Source organism: Erithacus rubecula, assembly GCF_903797595.1.
Source record: "Erithacus rubecula genome assembly, chromosome: 16".
NCBI classification, from domain to species: Eukaryota; Metazoa; Chordata; class Aves; order Passeriformes; family Muscicapidae; genus Erithacus; species Erithacus rubecula.
The window spans coordinates 9,786,138-9,808,024 of NC_136668.1; the positions used below are offsets into that span (position 1 = coordinate 9,786,138).

The following is a 21,887-nucleotide window of genomic DNA, read 5'->3' on the forward strand; positions in this document are numbered from 1 at the left end:
TTAGCTGTAAAAATTAAAAGTAATCTCAAAAGTATTATGCCTGTTTTACAGCATCTGTGAAATTAAATTTATTACCACTCTGCATTATATCAGTTATTAGTTAGCTTCAAAAATACTGATCATTTTGCTATTTGAGTACATTTTATCCAAACATAGCTTCTCCGTGAAATAAACCACAAGACTGTTAAACCAGAACTTCATTACTATTCAGTAATCAGTCTTTAAGCTCTCCATCTATCTTTCTGTGTAAACTTCTCTATTCCACATGCAGTCTGAAAACAGCAGCACATACTATAAAATACCAAACTATTTGTTCACTCACGCGTGGGCGTGTTCGTTCTAACCATTTGCCCTCTGCCTGCTGAGAGACACCTCTGCGTGCATTTCTCACTTTCTCTTCTTAATATGCTTGATGTTTTTGTAGCCCTTGATCCATCCAAAGACCCCTGCCTGAAGGTGAAGTGCAGCCCACACAAAGTGTGCGTCACCCACGACTACGAGACCGCGATTTGCGTGAGCCGCAAGCAGCTGGTGCACAGGTGAGGAAACTCCCCCTGCTCGAGCCTTTTGTGTCTGTCACAGACATCCAGTGTGGGAGGAGGAGTAAAAGGAGAAAACTCAAAAATTGGTATTAAAAACCCCATAATTTTACTGCATTCCGTTAGAGTTTAATTTCTGTTTTGGAGGGAAAAAAAAAAAAAGAGACAAACAGAAGTTTTATGTTTATAACTGAGACTGTTTAAAAGATGACCCAGAATATGCTGGATCCTGTGGTGTGGATTTCAGAAATCTCTCCCAGTTTTGGGAGGGATTTTCTTCCCCCCCAGAGAGTATTAATTATGCATATTTTAAAAACTGAAAACATGAAATATGAAAACGCTGTGCCAGAGATATCTACAGTTCCAGTAACTTAATTAGAAGTAATTAACAGGAGATTAATAAAGATTTAAAAAAAAACCAAACTTCATAAATCTGCTAAAGAGCTGTAAAGTGTTGATGGAATTTTCTACAGCAACTTCTTGAGAAGTTGCATAACTACAGAAATCTCCAGATCAGATTGCTGAATGATTGAATTAAGAGCAAATTAACTAGCTAATACATTACAAGGTTAGGATGTTCAAATTAGACCACAGAACTTCACAGAGAGAAGCTACAAATAAAAGAAGAAAGGCCTACTGATCATGGGTTTAGATATGTTACAACCAAGAACTGAGAAATTTATAAACAAATGTTGAGAAAAAAATTAACTTCACCCTATTTTGGAAGAAGAACTAGTAGAACCAGTAGGGAAACTAGAGTTGAGTGTCTCCAGAGCATGAGTCAAGAATTAAACTGGAGGAATCAGCCCTTCTACTTGCCAACATATATATAACAGAATAAATCATGTACTGCTGTAATGACCAACTCTGAATGCTTGGTATGCACTTTAAGGAAAATACATTGTCTTGCTTTTATTATGTTTGAGTGATAAATCTGGGGACTACTCTTCAGTTTCTCTCTCTGTTTTTTATGGAAGAAAAAAATTGCCTGTAGCACAGCTCAGGTCCACAAACATTGTTGTCAGCCAATACTGTAGTTCAACAAATGTTTAGGCCAAAATAAATTCAGGATGATCTGATTCCCATGTACTACATCTCATCTCGCTGTCACCTGGTTGAGGGAGCTAATCCCCTCAATTCCCTGTAAGAAAAAATTGTCTTTGATTGATAATATAAAGTTAATGGTGTAATGTGCATGAAGCAGTGTTTGCAATATTTTCAGTATGGAATGATCCCTGGAAGGAAGTTAGGAGTCTGGTGTTTACATTCTAATGATATTTTTGGCATTATATAGTTTATATTCTAGTTAGGATGGATTGAAACCTGGTTTAAATCCTTGCATTATATAGTAGTCCTTGTGATTTATGGACATAGATGTTGAGCCAAATGCTTTCTGAGCTATTTCCAGTATTTAATGTCTCCAAAGTAGTCAAAATGTTCAGAGGAACTGAATATCCTTTCTTTGCAGAAACCAGGCTGCTTTTCATGTGATCTCTCTATGATTCCTCCACTGCCTGGAGCTGTTTCAGCAAACCTTTGAGTAGCACTGTTACTGAGATGAATCAAAAAGTATTGAAAACTTACTTTGAAAATTCTGCAAACAATTTCCAGCAAGTTTTGCAATGCTTAAAGAACTCCTGTTGATGTGTGACAGTGGCACATATAACCCCACAGTGGTTTTATTCTCCAGGTACCCAGCTACCTTGGTCTCAGAGGGTAGATAGGCCAAGGAGGCAAGTAACCAGGGCAAATAGTCTCTTGATTTGAATCAGTGGAGTGACACCCCCTGAAGGTTTTCATCTTTAGTCCCACAGCATTCTGTTTTTTTCTGTGCCTGAGCTCAATACTGCTGTAAGTCATATTAAAGACTCTGTTAATCAGGAGTAAACACATTAAAAGGGGTGGAGTTGAACCTATTTAAAAGCAGTGAAAATGTGAATATATTAGTGTGGGCACATGTAGTAACAATTACCAAATAACACGGTGCTGTTGTGATTGTTTTGCCCATTCACAGTGCTTTTGGGTGTGCTCAGGAGCATTTTCCATTTCATGCATCATTATCAGCTTGCTGCAGCAGCTTTACACAGTATGTAGGCTCAGCAAAAAGTAATCGAGAGCAACACCTTAGCTATTGCTGAGCCTCCCAGACAGAGCTGTGCTGGTTTGTGTCACCCAGTGCCTGGCTGCTGGAGAGCTGTGGTTTTACTCTGACATCACCAGTGCCAGCACAGTGCTCTTCCCATTTCATTTCCCTTCTGCTGGAATGCCTGGTTTTTAATCCACTGCAGGAGCTCAGTAGCAGGGTAGAAAATTGAGTTGCATGGAAATGTGTTATTTAAGCTGCTCAGACCATGCCCCAGGGGCAGTCTGGCCTCTCCTGTTCAGCCTCTCCTGCTTCTCTGCTCCTCCTCCCCTCCATATCACTTTGTGAGCAGTCCTGGGTCTTGAATCATGGAATGGTTTGGATTGGAAGGGACTTTCAAGATCACCTAATTCCAACCCTCTGCCCTTTGAATCTGCTGATACAATCAGTTGGTTCCCCAATTAACCTTGCTGTGTTCGTAGATTTTTTTTTTCCCATTCTCTTGTTCCTTTTCATACTGATTCTGAAAATAATCGGTTTTCATTTGGTTATTATGTACAATTCAGGGTAAAGAACATAGCCCCAAAGAGAACTTTGCAAAATAGCATCATTTGGATTCCTGTTGGTATATTTGTCCATGTTAATTGTTTGTGTTTTATTTGTATGTATTTTCTTGAAGGGCCTACCACAAGCAAAAAGATGGGACAACCCAGATAATAACAGGGGAAAACCACTGGGTAGTCTGTTAATTTTTTTTTCTTTCTCCATGGGTATTGACCAGCTAATTTTTTCTAGTAAGCTGTTAGTACTTTGGAAGTTAAGGCAGAAGATGTCTGAGAGGTACTTCAGACAGATAATGGAGTTTTGTCAGCACATCCTCTAAGGCATTTACAGTACAAATTGGACAGTACATTTAGAGAAAAAGCAAAACTGAATTGTAATTGACAAGTGTGAAAAAGATACATTTGGAGGAAACTTCTTATATGCTGAATAGTCCTTGTACTAATGATAGAGTTATGAAATCTTTAGGGTGCATTAAAACCCCTTTCAGTTTGGACAGCTATGAGAAAAAGTCTTTATTAGTTCAGTTTTGCATGAAATGCAATATCTCTCAAAGTTGTCTCATCCATTCTCAGTCCCATAATACTTTAAGCCATTTGTCTCTGCTGTTGCTGATAGTGCAGCGGATGGGAAGGAAAGATGTCACTCTTGGGTTCTTTTCAAAAGAACAGAATGAGAAGGGAGGATTGATGTGGAAATAATGGGCATATTAACATGTCCAGGGTTTGCAGCTTTGTTCAGCCCATTTGACTGGCAGTGACCAATTAGTTCATCACTGCAGTGTAAGTCACAAAGATAATCATGCATCTTCTCTGCTTCTCTGCTATGTCTTAGAAATCCACTCACTATTTCTTCAGGACTTTTAAGGATAGTGCTGCTGACAAAAGAGTCTACTATTGAGTTTCTCACTTGTGTTTTTTTAAGATCTGGACAAGTTCCCAGATAAAACATCTGTTCTTCTAAATTACACATCAAAACCTTGGTCTGACCAGCGTGGCAGTGTTGGCAACTGCACTTATCCACAAGGAGTAGACAAATCTCCCTCTCTTTCTTTACAAATCCTGCAGCTGATACACCATTTCTGGTTAGGAAGGACCCTGTTCAAAACAAGTCAAGTAAAACATCCCCATATGTGAAATGGAGCATTTTTGTAGCATTGCTCTAGTTTGCCAGTGAGTGCTTTAAATTCTATCCAAAAGGGGGAGGCAAAGCAATTACTGCCAGGACGTCAGTGACCCACCTGCTTTGAAGAACTACTGGGAGCATTACAGAAAAATCTCTGACCACAGAAAATGCACTTTTAGGGATTTACTGAAAAGTTGTGCACATAAGCAAGGATTTGAAACAGTGCTATTCCTTAATGTCTATGATTACATCAACAATCACCTTTTTAAAGGTGCTAAAATAGGGCCTATAAACCCAGCCCTGTTGTTTTGCTGTTCTCTCTGACTTGTGTCTGCCTGAGTTTTCTCATTTGCTTCCCTGCTAAATGCTGATGAGGGGCTGGCACAGCACCAAGGGCTCCTCTGGGGTTACAGCTTCCAGTGCTGAAAACCCACCTCCCACATTCCCACTGCCCTGGCCTCTCATGGAGAGCTTGGTCCTAAGCTCATTTAATTCTGATTTATGTGGTAAGGTTTATCAAAGCCTGATGAGGTGAGAAATCCACAGGAGAACCAAACTTGGGTGATGATTAATTATCTTTGAATCCACTAATTCCATCAGTTGGTTCCCCAGTTAACCTTGCTGTGTTCATAGCTCTTTTCTATTCTCTTGTTCCTTTTAACACTGATTCAGAAAAGAATTGTTGTTCATTTGTGTTACATGCAGTTCAGGGGAAGAAGAGCCTAGCCCAAAGGGTACTTTACATGAATCACAGAATCACAAAATATGCTGAGTTGTAGGGGACCATCAGGAGCATTAAGTCCAATTCCCAGCCCTGCACAGGGCACCTCAGGAATCCCACCATGTGCCTGAGAATGATCCAAACACTCCTTGAACTCTGTCAAGCATCACACTGATGCTGTGACCACTTCCTAGAGGAGCCTGTGCCAGTGCCCAAACTTTTCCTGATATCCAACCTAAACCTCATAAATATCATTAATATTTTCCACATCTCCAGTGGTCTTGGTAAATTCTGGGATGAATTCACAGTTATGAGTTATTTTTTTTACTGCACATCTGTTTATGAGCATCAAGTGAATTCTTTTACTGATTAATATTTTCAGAATTAAGGGAGGAAAACTGCACAGTTCAGAGTCAAAATAAAATCTTTTGACCATTGTTTTATTACGAAAGAAAACCATTTCAAATAGGTTGGATTTTTTCCCAAGTAACAATACAACAGTATTTACACATCTGCAAACTGATTTGAGCTCTCTAAATCTGACTTTTCCTAGGGAAAAAAGAAAAAAAATAAAAATAATGTTTGTATGAAAAACATTTTATCCATCTCTAGTGTTGAGTATTGATTAATCTACTGGCATAGATTTTTGCTTCAGAAGAAAGAGCATTGAAATATTTGATTAAACACACAATCACAAGACTAAACAGATTGCATTAAGTTTCTTTCAAATAAAGCTATTGTGCTGGGGAAATTGCCAGAATTTAGGGTTATTGCCAAGGGTAGCTCTGATAGAATCTTGGAGAGTTAGTTTAATCTTCAGTAAATGAAAGTTCTAGACATGACCAGTATTGAGTAAATGTTTGTTGTTTGGGGTATTTTTTTGTAAGTTGTTAACTCTAGTGCATTACTCTGTAAAGACTATTATTCTTACTAATATCCAGTTTCTCATGGTACATTGCACAGTTTAACTGTGGCTCATGCTGTTTGTCCAGAAAGAGAAATGAGAAGCAGGAAAATCAAGGAGAGAAGGGCCTTTAAGGTCACAGCCAAGTGCAGCAGATAATGTGATGTGCAAAGGGTGTGCAAGTGATGTGTGCAAGTCCTTGGAGGAAACTTGAAAGCTTTTAAAGGTATTTCATCTCCAGATTGCCTGACAACAAAAGTACCTCTACTACAGCTCAAGAGCTTGGGATTTGCAACAGACAAGTAACAGACACATAGAAATAAGGAATGTTTGTTTTGTTATGGAGTCCAAATTGCCTTTTAATAAGACAGAGAGCACATGCTGTGGTGTGCCATCAATCTGTAAGTGCTCAAGGGGACCACTGGCTATTAAGAGAGAACAGCATAAGAGTCTGGCACTATCCTTTATTCCCCATTACAGTTATTTCTAAAATTTTGATTATGAAAATTATGATCTAAGCATGAACTCCCAAAGGTTAATAGCTATTCCTCCAAGACAGTCTCTATCAGTAACTGCCCAGGATCCAGTCCAAAGATGCTTGAATATTGGAACAGCACTCACTGGTTTTAAAAGCAGATATTACTCTACTGAACAGGATCATTTGTAAACTGTAAGTCTCCCTCTCAAAGTGGTCCATTTCTCAATTTCAACTCTGCCTGCATTAAATTGCTTCTAACTGAAGAGAATATGTGGAGAGGCTGTGGAGGAACTGGCTTTCATCCCAGGTGATGACATGAGCTCATTCAGCTCCCAGCCTTGAGTGACATACTTGCTGCCAAGGGTTTCTGCACAAAAATCCCTTAGCTGATTGCTTTCTGGAGGAAGCTGGCTATGGCCTGTCCTCTCAACAGATGAGAATTCTTGTTCCTTTTAGGCTGTTTTCTGGATTTCCCAAGCTCAAGGTATGCTGTTGACTTTGGGATATTTGAAAACTCAGAGGTAAAAGACCCCCTGAATTATTCACAAACTTACAAAAGATTCTTCCTTCACTTTATGCACTGCAGTCATAGTCATTTTTAAAGCTGAATTCTGATTGGATTACTGACTCAAAGCAAAAGGAGCCCAAATTTTACACCATGCATTTTGGTATTTTCATGAATTTCCAAACTTCTGCAGAAAAATGTACACATGAAAAACCATGGTCAGGCAGAACACAGATACCTCCCATGGGAATTGCACCAAGACCTGGACTTTGTGCATCCCAAGGTCAGTTAGCCACTCTGCTTCTTTCTCCAGAAAACTGGTTCAAGCTCCCCCAGCTTTAGACCTCTTTAGATCAGTGCAAGGTGATGGACTCTTCCTGGACATGAGTAATTTTTGAAATGTATGGTAATGCTCAGCTCGTTTATAATTTATAGATTTCAGGATGTATCCTCATCCCTGTGTGCACTGGCCATGCCAGTAGATGAACTTGTTCTTGCTGTCACAGGGGATTTAGGGTATTTCACTCACAGGCACCAAGCACCAGGCTGCTGGGTGAACATCTCACTGCTGAGGTCATTGGCTTTTACCCTGCAGCTCCTGTCTCACTGTGCTCTGCTTTGCCCTGGGGCTGCTGCAAGCACAGGAAACACAGTGGGTATTGAGGCAATTCCTGCTTCCTTGCTCCTTTTAGACCAGAGCACTCACTGAAACCACCTGAATACTGCTGGGTACCTTTGCTATCATCAAAAGGTTTTTATATTAAACAGAATGAGAAAATAACTTTTTCTGTGCTTTAATTAACATTTATAAACAGTTTTTGCATTTAAAGATACTATTATTGAATGGGTTGAATACCTCTTTGTAATATTCCCACTCCTAATATTTCTAGCTGTATGCTTTTAGCAGTATATAAAAATAGGCTAGAAGTGCCTTTTTGGATCATTAAGTCTAATCCCTCTGCAAAAGTATAAAATAAACTTTTTCATAAGCCTATCAAGTTCTGTCTGAAAGATAATAAGGTTTTTTGCCTCCTGTACTCCATTTGGATGAATCCTGAACATCTAAACCTTTCTTGTTGGAAACCTGCTAATATGTAGCCTAAGTTAATTCAAATACAGCTGAAATTTCTGGAGTTTTCCTAAATGGTTCCTCAGTATTTCTTTTTGAAATAATGACCTTCTGTGGTTTTGCTAGATTTGGCAAATGTTCATAGTCTTTTCTTATAAATTAAACTCTCTTAAAAAGACATTCCTCTTGCCTGTTTCAGCTTTTCTTTGTAGATCATTGGCTTTGGCTGCTGATATCAGTAAAGAACAAAACCAAAAATTATCACTTCTTGCTGTTTAAACTCTTTAACATCTTTGGTTTTGCAATGACTCTGAGTCATCAAAAATATCTTGATATTTTAATCTTTATTTCTTAAAATAATCACCTCTTTTAAATGGCTGGTCTATCCATGTCTGCTTTAAACCTCTGATGATTCTTCCATTGACCTTGGTGGAATGTGTGCACCTTGGATGTTCTTATTCTAGGTGAGCTTTCACCTGATCTTTATGGAGAAAAGTTTTGTCTTTGATGCTTTGTGATCTATAAATTGATATATATTGTAAATACTTGTGCAGTTTGCTGCTTTAAGCACTCCTCCATAACATTCTGTATTTGTTTTATCCTTAATAGAAACACACACTAATTACTTTTCTCTGTAATGCAAAACAGTTTTTTATTAACAAGATAATAAAAAGGGGGCTGAGTTTGAAATAAATGCCATACCTAGTTCAGCATTACATATAAACTATATTTGAAATGCAATGTTCAGAGCTCTGAGCTCTGACTACTATGTAAGTTAATGCATAATGATGAAAAATGCATGTCTAAAAGTTAACATGTAAATGTAAGTTTGTGCAGCAGATTCATGGGAAACACAAATCAGCAGGAAAACTTAAAATATGTGAAAGGTAAAATAAGGGCAACATCATGTTTATTCTTCAATGGTTTTACTGTCTCAGTGGGTTCTTCTGGAGACTGCAGAATTGGTCATGTATTAACCTCTTGACACAGCTCTTATCAGCTTGTTAAGAGCCACCATCCAAAGCTAAGTTGGCATCCAAAAAGTTCCTGTTTCCCTCGAGATGTCTGGAAGAAGGCAGAGTTAAAAGTGCAGTCACCTCCTCCATGTTCCTGACTTGGCTTGTGAGCTGTTGATATATAAGGGATGTTGGCTTTTTTGTTGTTTGCAAAGCTCCTCTTGCTCACTTTAAAGTGAGCTGGAGATGAAAACAGTAATTGGTATAAATGTCATCTGCTTGGCAAATGTCACGAGATTTGCCAATGGAGGAATAGTGAACAAATGAATGAAACTGGAAGGGATTCAGTGCCTCTGAATAAATCCTCATTCTCTAAGAAGCTGTTGAGCTTTGCATATGGAGTAGCCTCATAACTCTTGGATTTTCAGTGCTTTTTCATCAATCTTCACACATCATCATCATGATAATTAAAACACAAACAGGTTGGTATAAGAGGGTGTGGGATCCAGGAGGGCCCTTCCCCATCTCTCTGGATTCCTGTCAGCAGCATTACCTTGGCCCTGGGGCTCACATGGGTGTATTTTCACTTGAGCTGTTGTCTGACTTTTTTTATGACGACATTAATCCTCACATAACTTGGAATCTGCAATATTTTTAGGTTTACCACAGCTCAGTAAGTTAAGGATGTATTTCCTGATTCACCTTCTTTGTATTTTTTATAAAAATCTTAACCATAGAATTGCTGGAAGCAAATTTGTGATAATATTTAATATGTGCCTGCATTTTTGCTTTTTTATCCCTATCTTAAATCTGTTGAGTAATCCAGTCAGTCATAAATTACTATTTAATGTTCACAAATGACCTCCAATGCACCGAAAATTATTCTTTGTTTATGCAATAATCTGTTTACTGACGATTCTAAATTTATTGCTGGTTTTTGCTTAGAAGCCTCAGGACACGAATGTGTTCAGTGGAAGTCTTTTTAGTGCTAATAAAAGCCATGCTTTTGTAAGATTGGGACTGATGTTTACAGTAAAGGAATTTTATTAAAGTTTTTCTTCAATTTCCAGCATCCTGTTATATTGGAAAAAATGTTACACATGCAGCATTTAAAATCTGCCTTTTGGTAAATGGCATTATGCATTCCAGTTGTAGTCAATATTATAAACAATAAACTTTGTATGAAATTTGCAAATTAGGCCTTAAAAATACTGGATTTCACTTGATGCTGGCCAGTCTGCTGCTTTTCCAACTTGCTTGTATCTTCCATATTATGTAAACTCAATACAAACAGCTTTTAAACCAACTAAAAACTGATCTTTATTGTTTGCAGAACAGTTCTTTGTTTTACCTTTGCACTGCTGAGATTTGCCAGTTGTTGCTTTCCCTGGCAGTGAAAGGCACCAGTAACAACAGGCTGAAATTCTGATCTTTTGGGTCAGCCTCTCCTCATCTCTTGTTTTGAGTATTCACAGTTCCTGCCCCATGTAGGGCTCTGGCTCCTCCAAGCTGAGAGTGGTTTCCAGCAGAGTTCTGCTAAATTTCACATCTCCTTCAGCATCCTTCATTTCAGGCACAAAACTTCACTAGGAAAAATGTTGAAACCGTATGCAAGACCATCCCTAAGGAATTCATCAACAAGCTTTCATTTTTGAGTTAAAGCTTGCAAAAAACTTGCACTGTGAAGACATTTCCACAGAGGTTTGCCAGTTCTAAACTAGATTAACAACAAAGACATGAATGTCAGCTAAAATATGAAATTGAAAAAGATAGTCTTTGGCGTTTGATCCCTTTCAGTGCCATGCAGTTCCATCTAATGGCACTCTTTTGAAAGAAATAGCACATGAAAAGAACAAAAAGGAGCTTCTTGCATCAATCATTTTCTTATTTGGTCCATGTTATGTTATCAAAATTAACTTTTAATCTATTACTTCCTCCTTCTTTAATATTTCAATTTCTGTCATTCTCTTTTCATTAACAAGCTTATGATTGTCTCCTTAGTGCTCTGCCAGAGCTCATCATGAGTTCTACCTACAGATTTTCAGTTTAGTCATTTTGTATCAGATTACTTCAGTCAGTGAACCACAGATGACATTATTTATGGACATGAGCCACCAAAGTACAGTCTGTTCAAAGCTCTGTATGTGGGCAGTACTAAACATGATTAGAAATCAACCCAAAATATTTTGCTTCTTTAAATGTGTTTGCTCAGGTATCACTGTTCTACTCCCAAAGTATAGAAAGGGGATGCTGAGCCATTCACCTTTGAGGCACAAAGAGTAATACCTTAGCACACTTTTGAAAGAATAATGCTTCTATCTCAAAGTTTAAAACAATCTTATAATATATGATCATTTAATAGCCATGAAAATCTTCTGCATCTTGAGAGGTGAGGCAGAATAAATCATGGACATGAGGAGAACATTCCTGCTTATTGCAGGGAGTTGGACTTGATGGTGTTTTAAAGGTCCCTTCCAACTGAAACTATTCTATGATGTCTTTTATCTGTATATTCATTCTAAACTGCTTAATCAGCTACAGCATAGAGCTGTCTAAAATAAATAAATAAATAAATAAATAGGAAATATATCATGATAGATTCCATTACATTAATGGAGCATAATCATCATGAAACATTTCTACAGATCTGTGTTATTAAATATTTGTGAAATAGCAGGGGCAGGAAGATTAACAAGTTTTCAAATTAGTTAAGAGAGAATTATCAAGCCTTCATTTTGTTATAAATTATTGCATTTATGTTCTCTACTTTCACAGTGAAATCCTAAGAGAGTCATTGCAAGTAAATATAGAATGTTCAGTAACTGCAATCTAAAAAAATAAAATTTTCTGGCACATTCTATAGAGTTATTTCCTACTCCAACTAGTGGTTAAAAAAAAAAAAGATGAAATCTTGCACTGCAGTCACTGCAGTCAGTGTAAAATTGCCACCTATACGAAATCAAATATTGCAATTAGATAAAGTATTTAAAACTGTGGGGGTTTTATTATTCTTGGATTAGCTCTTAACTTTGTAGAATAATCTGTGTGGCTTTTGCTCAGTTTGCACTCGACTCCCTGCTGAGATTTTTTTTTAACATTGGAACATTTTGAGAAAGTGGAAATAGAAATAAGCTCAAAATGAAAACAAGCTTTCAGCTTAAAGCATTGTGTAGTGGATGTGTTCTGGAGTCTTCTGAGAAAATGGTTTTCCTGTCAATTCAACAAAACATTTTCTAGCAATGTAAAGGATCGTTCTTGACAAGAGAGTCTCTCACCTCACAAATGTGAGTAGGATGACAAAAGACCTTGAATGTACAATGTGAAAAAGAGAGGTTCAAGCCTTGTCACTCAGGTGGAATAGTCTTCTGGTGAGTGGTTATTGACTTCTCTTTTCCCTGAGGAGGTTTTATTCCTCCCCTTTGGTGTTTTCTGGAGAAGAGGTTTGATCTCTTTCATTAATTATGCCAAATTCACCCTGGTGGTTATGGCACTCTGCTGGCACTCAGGATTTACTGAGTCCCTTCTGCTGTTGTAAATAAAATCCACCCCCACGACTTTCCAGCACACCTTTGAGAAGTCAGTCAAATCAGAATGGTGCTGTCATCACCTCCTGTCTTCATGGAGTGACAAATTTATTTCATGTTAAGCTTCTAAATAGAGTCAGTAGCATATAGACACCTCCAATTGACTCAAGTATTCAATTATCATTTGCACCTAGAGAAAATACAACATTATCTTTCATTATTGTCTCTGGAGAAAGAGTATGAATTTTCTCCTGGAAAAGTGCTGAGAGATATTTTTTCTCCTCCTTATTTGGAAGAGATCCACCATTACTGCTTTCACATTTTATTTCTAAAATGATAGCTATTAAACACACTGTATTATGGTTAGGGAAAGATTAAACCCTTTGACTGGATCTTCACTGTTTCCTGATGAATTCCAACTACTAAAAAAACATCCCCAGTCTCCTTTCTTTTCCATTTCCTGGGACAGTGTCTTTAATAAGTAATGATATTGTAAAGTAGACTTTCCCAATAGCCCTCAACTTATCTTATTTTCTGTGCCTATGAAGAATGGGCAATTTTTATCATTATCTCTCTGCACACTTTTCCAGGGAAAGCAGAGGCTTCAGGGTGTTCTAAGGACTTGCTACTACACCTGCAGGATTCAGGAAGAGAAAAACTCAAAAATCTTGTGAACACTTAGTGATGTGATCACTCTAATTACTGCAGTGTTTTGCTTATATTTAATTTTAACTCCAGCAGCAAAACTTGTCATGAAATAAACATTCTCTGACAGTCACTGTGCTCTTCTCTTGTCTAGGTCTTCACTTTGAAAATAAATTATTTTTTCCCTTAGTGAGGGTTTATGTTATCTCACACATCTGAATGAACATCCTCCTGTACAATGTCATGCAGTTTTAAAATAAAGAACAGTTTTGTACCTAGAGGCTCTTCTACAACCGTGTCAAATTTCAAAACTATGTTAATTTTACAAAAAAGAAAAATACATCCAAGGGCTAAAACATGCTGTGCATTTCATTGAAATCTCAATTATTTTCATTGTATTTTTATTTGTCCTTGAAATTTAAACTACAGTGCAGCTGATTTTTTTTTAAGGGGGGCATAGAAGGACGGTCACAACAGTTTGGATTTGGATTAGAAATTTTCTACTGCAGCCACAGTTCTGACCCAGACTGAAACAATAATCTGTAAATTTTTCAAGTAGCAATTCTACCAGAAAAGAATAGCTTTGTAGAGGTCTTGCAGAACATATTTCAAGTATTGGAAGTTATGCCACTTCTTCAAGTAAATCTTTACAAACTTTTTATAAATATTGTTTGAATTCAAATTTAACATATTTCATTCAGAATTAACATTCAGCCTGTCACCAGTGCAGATTGCAGCCTTATGACTTCAGATTCTCTTGCAATTCTGTCAATTTTTCTTCTGTTTCCCCTTTTTTACCTTTCACTGGCAAAAATTTTGAGCCTTTCAATTTTTTTTTTTTTTTTTTGCTTACTAATAAGAAACAGTAGAGTCTGCTTAGTTTTGTTATTGCAACTGCTACTGTCAACTTTATTATGATAATATCTGGGAAAATATTCTTTAATATGTATGGGGAGTGAGGGCTGGGAATTTGCTGATTTATCTGGCCTCTAGCTTTGATCACCATGCAATGCATCTTCTTTTATCTTCTTTTATGAAACAAAACAAATCATTCTGATTAGTTGGTTGTTACAATCAGTAATCCTCAACTGTGGAAAACTAATTAACCTCAGTAATAAAACATAATGTGAGTTTTTTGTTCATTTGTTTAATGAGTTAAAAAGTCAGGTGAAGAGAGTTGGTTAAAAATAAATGAAAATATTAATGAAGACTCAAACCTGCTCCTCTAGTTTTGCATCCAATCCCTTGCCTTGCAATTCAGCAGATAGAAATACAGGAAACTTACACATCTTCTGCTTCTTCTTTGCTCTTTTTTATAAATCCTGAATTTGTACCTTATTGGTATTTAAATAGATGGTTCGTGTTGAACAAAAAGGACACTTTATAGTTTTGTTGCATAAATTATTCTGTCCATTATTCATTGCCCTATGTTGTAATGTGTGTGCCATTATTCTGGATAGCTTTAAATATCTTTCAAGTCCTTTGACAGATTTTTGTAGTCTTTGCTGCTCCAGTTTACCCAGAGCCCAAGACTGCCAAGCTGAATTACACCATGGTCATTCCTGCTTAGCACCTCATCCATAGTTAATTTCTTGAGCCTCTGTGTTTTATCTGTGTATAAATTTTTCATTTGCAACAACACTTTATCTTAGCTCAGAAGTCTGGAGGTTTTGTTAATTAGTTCCTTCGTTGGTTCAGAAATTTTTGCTTCATTTTGAGCCAGCTGCCTGCCTGTGTAACAGGGTTCATAGTACTTTTAGAAACTCATATGGATGAAACACAATGAGAGCTTTTTCATTTCTTAATGAGTTTCACCCAGCCCAGTGCAGCACACCCGAAATGTGAGGGCTGAAATGGAAACCCTGCCCTCCTCACAGGCAGGGAGAGAACTGCTCTGACACTCAGGATCACCAGCAAGATGAGATAAACTGGCTGCAGATGCTTGTCAGGAAATACAAGCTAAAGTTTCAGTGTTGCTGATTTTCAGTGTTTAGAGGGCACTCTGCTAAATTCCAAAAGGTAGAGAAGAAAATGAGGATCAGTAGAGCATGAATGTGAAGCAGTTCTCAGTAAAAACAGCCTTACAGCTGCTATCATGAACCCTCAGAGGAAGATTTAACCAGCCTCTGGCCTCCTTTAGATGGAAAGAGATGGGCTCATGAAGAAGGTATCTCAGAGCATGTAAATTAGTTTTCAGCTCTGGAAAGAAGAAAACCTCATATTTTGTATTTCACCTTTGCAGATATGTCTTTCCCTCACCAAAAGTATTATTTACTAACTAACCCTAAATGTAAAAGTACATTTGTACCCTAAGTAGTGTACAGGATATTTGGTCTTAACATAGTGAGCTTCTAATGTGGACAAGATGTTCCTGAGAGGAAATGGCAATAATAGTGCAAAGTGATAGAAGGATCAACCAGAGAGGACACTGATAAAGTTTCTCAAACTTCCAAGGACTCAAGTCTAGAAGAGTAAGAAGACTAAACTATTACAGGTAAAGCATCAAAATGACACTGAGATACCATTTAGAAAGAATATACTTAATATGATAGATCCTAGCAGAGAGGGAAAGAACAGGCAGTAGATGAAGGAATAACTGCTTCTCCAAGGGGCCTCATTTTTGAGGCTGAATGAAGCAGAAGAAAGTTTCAGAAGGAGGAGGCAAAAAGTATGAGGAAAAGGTGATTGAGAGGGAAGAGGTCAGGGCAAAGCAGTCAGGCTGAAAGATTAGAATCAAAATGTTTAAATACAACAGTGAGTAAGAAAGGACACTCCAATTTTTTCACAATTTTATAAAATTTTCCTTAAAATAGCTGACTAGATCTTGGGAAAATAGGGCTAGAGCAGAAAGTCAACTAAGCCAGTCAGGCAGAAGATAGACCAAAGTTTGTAGGATTTGAGAAAAGTGTTTTTTGAAGAAAGGCAACAATATTCGGGGAACAATTATAGCATTAATTTACAGTGATAAAGAATTAGTGCAGTCCCTAGATTTCTACCACAGCAGCAGAGAAACTGTGGAAAGAATAAGAATGGAGGCCAAGGAATCAATAGTGAGTAGCTGAAGTGAAATTTGGGTGGATAGAAGTGATGGAAACTAAGATAGCACATCTTAAACCAACACCCAAAAGTGATTCCTGTGTAATAACTCATCAGCAGAATTTGCTTTTTGTTTTGTTTTGTTTTACAAAAGTTGTTAAAGTGCCAGGTAATGTTATGCTTTCCATCTAAACATGCCACTGATTGGGTCTTACTTTCTCACACAGTAAAATCAACTTTTGAAGAAGCTGCTATAAAATGCTGAAACTATAAAAAGTATAAATTAGTAGCTACATTGCATTTTAACCACCTTAACCATGATGGCAGAGGGGCCTCTGGAGCTACATGGTCAAAGAATATGGGAGGAAGGGATGGTTTTAATGCAGAGGTGCTGGGTTTTCAAGGTCACAGCAAAGTGAGACCTTAAACACTCAGTGGAAGTACCTCATGAAATGTATATCTTGCAGTTTCTGCAAGTATGTCAATTGAATTAATCTTCAAATTTTACCCAAAGGTGTGTTTCACTGTGTGCTGTCCCTACACTGGATCATGTGCATTCAGTTTGTATCATAAATTAATGTGATTATGTAAATCCTGTCCATCAGCTGGGACCTTCCTGAAGCTGTAGTCACCTTTCATTAAGACACAGCCTGATATAAGATGGGTTAATGCTCCTGATGGCCTCATTTGAGAAGCTGGGAATGGTATAGATATTATGAGCTCCATCTCCAGCATCCAATAACCTGACAGACAGCAATGAATACGGTGAGAAATTCAGCAGAATGTTTAGACATTCATAGTACTCAGCTCTATAAATCAGCACTGCTGAATAAGCAACAGGGGCATTAGCCTATTTAGATGCTAAAAAGGATGGGATTTTAAAATTACTCAGCTCCTTATAGTATTTATAACTGGTTTAGTTTGCATGCACTTCACTAACATTCATTTTATCCTGATATAGGAAGCTGCATTCTGATTATTTCCCCAAACCTACCTTGAATAGTGGATTTTGACTACACTCTGGAGGTGGCTTTGGGATTGATTTTTTTTTTAATTGTCTGTTGTTTGACAAGCCAATTCTATTCAGAAATCACACATGAATTCTTAGGTAATCAATGCTAATTGTAAAAATCCTCAGCAGCTTAATCTGCTGTGGCTTTCTTGAGAATTTAATAAGCCTATCTCATAATAAAATGTGTCAGAAGGGGCAAATATTTTGCTAGCACAGCTTGTAACTGATTGTTGGAACCATGGTGCCAAGTATTCGCAGAACAGGAGTACTGTGCAGTCATTTTTAAACAGAAACATTTGATTTAGTGCCTTAAAGGCAAGAATTTTTTCTATATTTTTAAATTCATTTACTTTCTCATCCCTACCAGCAAAATGTCCCTTTTTTTCCCCTTTTTTTTCCTTTTTTTTCTCTAAGGCATGTTATTTGCCTTAGGATAAGCAAAAGCATCATAATGAAGCAGAACACAGCTGAGCTGTCTGAGGATGCTTTGGGGGCATGGTGGTGATTTTCTCCCATGGAGTTGCAAAGTAACAATAAGATTTCTGAACTTTTTTGCTTCAGAGAAAAGGAAAAAACCAACCAAAATCTCCCATTTTGGGCAGTAGAGCCTTTTGGAATGTAGAATGAAGGGTTGTGTTGCACATTGGAATAAATAAGGCTGGGTTATAAACTGAGCCAAAGGACATGGAGCTGAGCAAAACCCCAGGGTGGATCTGTCACCTCTTCCAGCCCATTTGTTTGTTCCATCAGTTCCATTCTGCCAAACTGCTCAGTGTCTGGGGAGACATGAGACATCAGAGCTTTGATGGTGCTAAACTTCACAGACCTCTGCATTTGGCCAAGACTGAGGGTGGTTTAAAAGCTGTTCTGTCCTCAGCTTCTGGGAGATTCATCGGTCATGCTGGAGCTTTAAAGTTTTATTAAATGCTGGAAAGAAATCTGCCTTGAATTTTAGCCTTACTAAGTAACCTGCACCTGTGTTTGCATAGCTGTGGTTATGCAGGCTCAACACTGGCACTAGAAATAGGAGCTGGAGCAGGAAATGGTGGGAAATGACTGCTCTGCCAGGTTTGGTGAAAACAATTTTTGAACCTGTCTAATTGCATGAAACAGGGCATAGTAAGGGAGGATCAGCTTTCCTCCCCAAACAGCCTGACAGCTCAGATTAATCTCACATACCAGCAGCAATTTAGCTTCCTTGGAGATCTTGGCAAGTTCTGCCAGCAGGAGGAGGCAGACCTTATCAATGCATTATTTTAATATCAAGATAATCAGACCCCGGGCAGAAAAGCTTCCTTTATCCTTTTAAAATGTATTCTTCTTTGGTAATGGGGCAAAAAAACCAATAAGCTGTCCTAGAAGGAAAGAAAGAGGGCCACTGCCAAAGAAAAAGGTAGCACATTTGCTGCACATTTCACCTTTAAGTGCTTGGTGCCAAGTTCTTGCATCTCATCCAGCATGTGAAATCCAGGACTGGAGATTTCTGCAAACTGAGGAGTGATGAATAAGATTTCAGCTTTAATTACAAACTTCCTGCTATCTCCCCTCCTCTTTTGAGATTCAAGGCACTTCATTTTATTTTTGCATAGTTTGGTGTCTGAGATTCCTTTTTATGTTAGTGGAAAAATAATGATGAAAAAGAAAAATAATTCTCTTATGAAAATTCATGAGAACAGGCAGAGTTTAGAAGCTGTGTTATTTATTCAGGAGAGCACAATGACTTTTAAGAACACTGGGATTTTATGTTTGTGTGGATTTTTTGCTTTGGTTCTTTTCCTTTGTGTACTTTGCCTGTTTTCATACCTGTGCAGCTGTTGAGCATATGTATTAGGCCTAAAAGTTGAAAATCATTTAGAGTTTAGATTAAAAAAAATGAATTGCCTATAAGCACAATAATCTGTTAGTTAAATGGAACTTTCAAACACCATTTTTATGTATTGAAATACTCAAAGGCAGAAATTCCTGTGCTTCTCTCATGGCTTTAATAAACAACCTTGTGATTTTTAGTCCAGGAGTAAGTAAAGCCAGAACTAACATCTCAGAAAGATACTTCTACTAAGACCCTGATACTGGCAGGTTAAGAGTATCCATATTTAAATTACATATTATGTCTGTTTAGACACAGACCTTGCTGCTTTCTGAGTAGCCTGGCTCAAATAGTTGCATTTGATGTTCCTGACTGATGTTGCTGGATCTCAAAAGTCATCTGCAGCACCTGCATCACCTCAATCAAACTCACTAGGTTTTTCTGGCCTTCTAGGCCCTCAGAATCTCTGTCAGTTGTTCCAAGTAATTTCTTCCTTTAAAATACAGAGAAAGTTAAAAAATAAAAAGATTCCTTAATCTTGCAGCAGTGATAGCCCAGAGGACCCTGGGCTCCCAGGCCCTTTGTTCTCTTTCCAGAGCTGGTTGCCAGCTGGACCTAGTGGGATCCATGCAAGAATCTTCAGGGCATTTCCCCTGCAAGATGTGTCAGGGGGTGTTCTTGCAAAACATACACTATACAACATCTTTCAACCTTCCCTACATCCAGCTGACGAGTTCCTTCTGGAATGTTGCTTCCCCCATGTTTGTTTTATAATATCTTCTTACTCTTGGTGAGAAATAGAGGCTTGACTCTTCCTCTTCCCTTGGAAATACATGTTGTTCATTTCACTGGGGTGACACCTGGTACACTTTCACTTCAACACTTGAGATTTTTGCTTTAACTCTTCTGTAAATTTGTCATCTCTCTCTTCTGAGCACCCACTGCTTTCTGGGAACACTCCAGTGTTCTGGTTCTCTCTGAACAGACTTAATTCCTAATACAATCTCATCAATGTCATTGTTTGAAGGAATAGCAAGTAAGTAGATTATCCATTTACTGTGGGGGGCCAGTCTTGAATGAGTTTCATTCTACCAGAAGAGACCCCAGCCACCACCAAGCCCCATTAAAACCTTTGTACATCTACCAGTGAGCAATGGTCTTTTTATTTCTTATGGCTCTTTTAAGCCAGATCTGCTGGAGAGAAGATATGAAGGCAACAAGAAAAAGTAAAATCTATTATTTCTTAGAATATTGAAATCAGGAAAAGTGGTACTTAGTATAGTGGGATGATGCTGAAATACAAGGCTGTGTGTTATTATTCTTTGTATCTGAAAGTGTAAAACCCAGGTAGAGAAATTGCTGTAATCATGTCTATTCTCATTTTACAGTGTTTGTATTAAATAAAGATATCTATATCAGATTCAATAGCACAGTACCTTTTTTTTTCAAGGTAATATGTGTAGATTGTTTTCTTCACAAATCTTGACTGGTAGTGAATGAAGGTATACACAGCTCTTGTGAAAAATATGAAAGGTTCCAGAAATGAGGCCAAGCTCTTAGCTCTAACAGAATACCAAAATGATACAAAGAGAGAAGAGAACATTGCCATTTATACTGGCAACTTTCAGGTTTGTCATTCTTTTCCTCCAGAACAAGAGAAACAACTTATGCAAAAGAAAGATAAAAACAGGCAGGCACTGCTGGCTTTATCTTCAGTGTGATAAGCTTCCTTCAGGGGGACATGAACAAACTGTGCATAAGGCATGGAGAAGGCACAGACAGTACATTTTAAACTGTTCCCACTGTGTTCCAGCTTCAGGAAATCATTCAAATCTGCTGTCAGAGCTCCTTCCAGCTTCTACTACCAGCTCTGGTGCATTGAACTTTTCCATTTTGTTTTAATGGAGTTTAGAATAGTTATTTGTGTCTTAGGAATTTTTGTTTGATTTAAGGTCTGGATAGAAAGAAGGATGGATGAAGTTAATCCTAATCTTGAGGAGTGTCTCTGTGAGAGCCATAATTGAAAACTCCAGAACACAACTCACAGAGCCCCAAAGACAGGTTTACCTGGAGAATCCTTGGGTGGGTGGGCACTTTTGTGGGTGCCAAACTCAAACCTGCCCTCCAGGGAACCTGCAAACCCCAGGGATGGTGACATGGATGTTGCTTCATGGAAGAAGTGTCTGAAAAGAGTGTTGGGAAGAGATGGCCCTTGCTGCCATCAGCCCAGCTAGCTGTGGCAGTGACAATACAAGTTCAATAACACCAGTTTATCTCCATGAAATAATTTTGGTTTTGTCAAGTCAGTATTTTGTACATAAGGCTTGTTCTATTAAAAAAAAAAAAAATCCCAACCAGCTCCATACTGTTCAAATAGGATCTGAAATAAGTGTTTGTATGATTTTAAGCCCAGAAAACATGATAGGTGTAAGTAATGTACAGCATGAATTGAACCAAATTCTGTGGTTGTGTAACATCACTGAAACAGCAAGTTAAAAAACAAGAAGAGACAGTATCAATCTCACTATTTCTTTACCTGATACTTTCTGTCAGAAGACATTGTGTAACTTATTTGTTGGAGTTTTTGAGAAACTTTCTGCTGTTATTTGCACAGACCTTTGAAAACTCACCCAGCAAAAACTCATTTGGGTAAACTGTCTTTTACTTGTCCAATAAAATTACTGAATAAGTTCTGAAATCCTAAGGAGAAACTTCTGTTTACTGCCTGCTTTATCCTGAAAGTTTTTCAGGACTTTCCAAACAACAGTCTGCCAAAGGAACCTGATTTGTGATTGCATTAAACTTTTCTATGCTTAATCTGCTAATTTACTATAGGTGCATTTGGGAATAACTGATCCTGAAGCCCAGTAACAGACCCTTGATGTTGTACACATTCTTCTTAATGAGAAGTCTGAACATATG

The 21,887-nt window shown here is 37.8% G+C and overlaps 1 protein-coding gene across 1 annotated transcript in view; it reads left to right on the plus strand.

Moving 5' to 3' along the window:
* SPOCK1 (SPARC (osteonectin), cwcv and kazal like domains proteoglycan 1) overlaps positions 1 to 21,887 on the plus strand; it is a 271,106-nt gene that overhangs the window by 155,020 nt on the left and 94,199 nt on the right. The window contains exon 4 of the mRNA XM_079320207.1: positions 425 to 539. Within this exon, the coding sequence (XP_079176333.1) occupies positions 425 to 539 (115 nt within the window). The remainder of the gene's footprint in view (positions 1 to 424; positions 540 to 21,887) is intronic.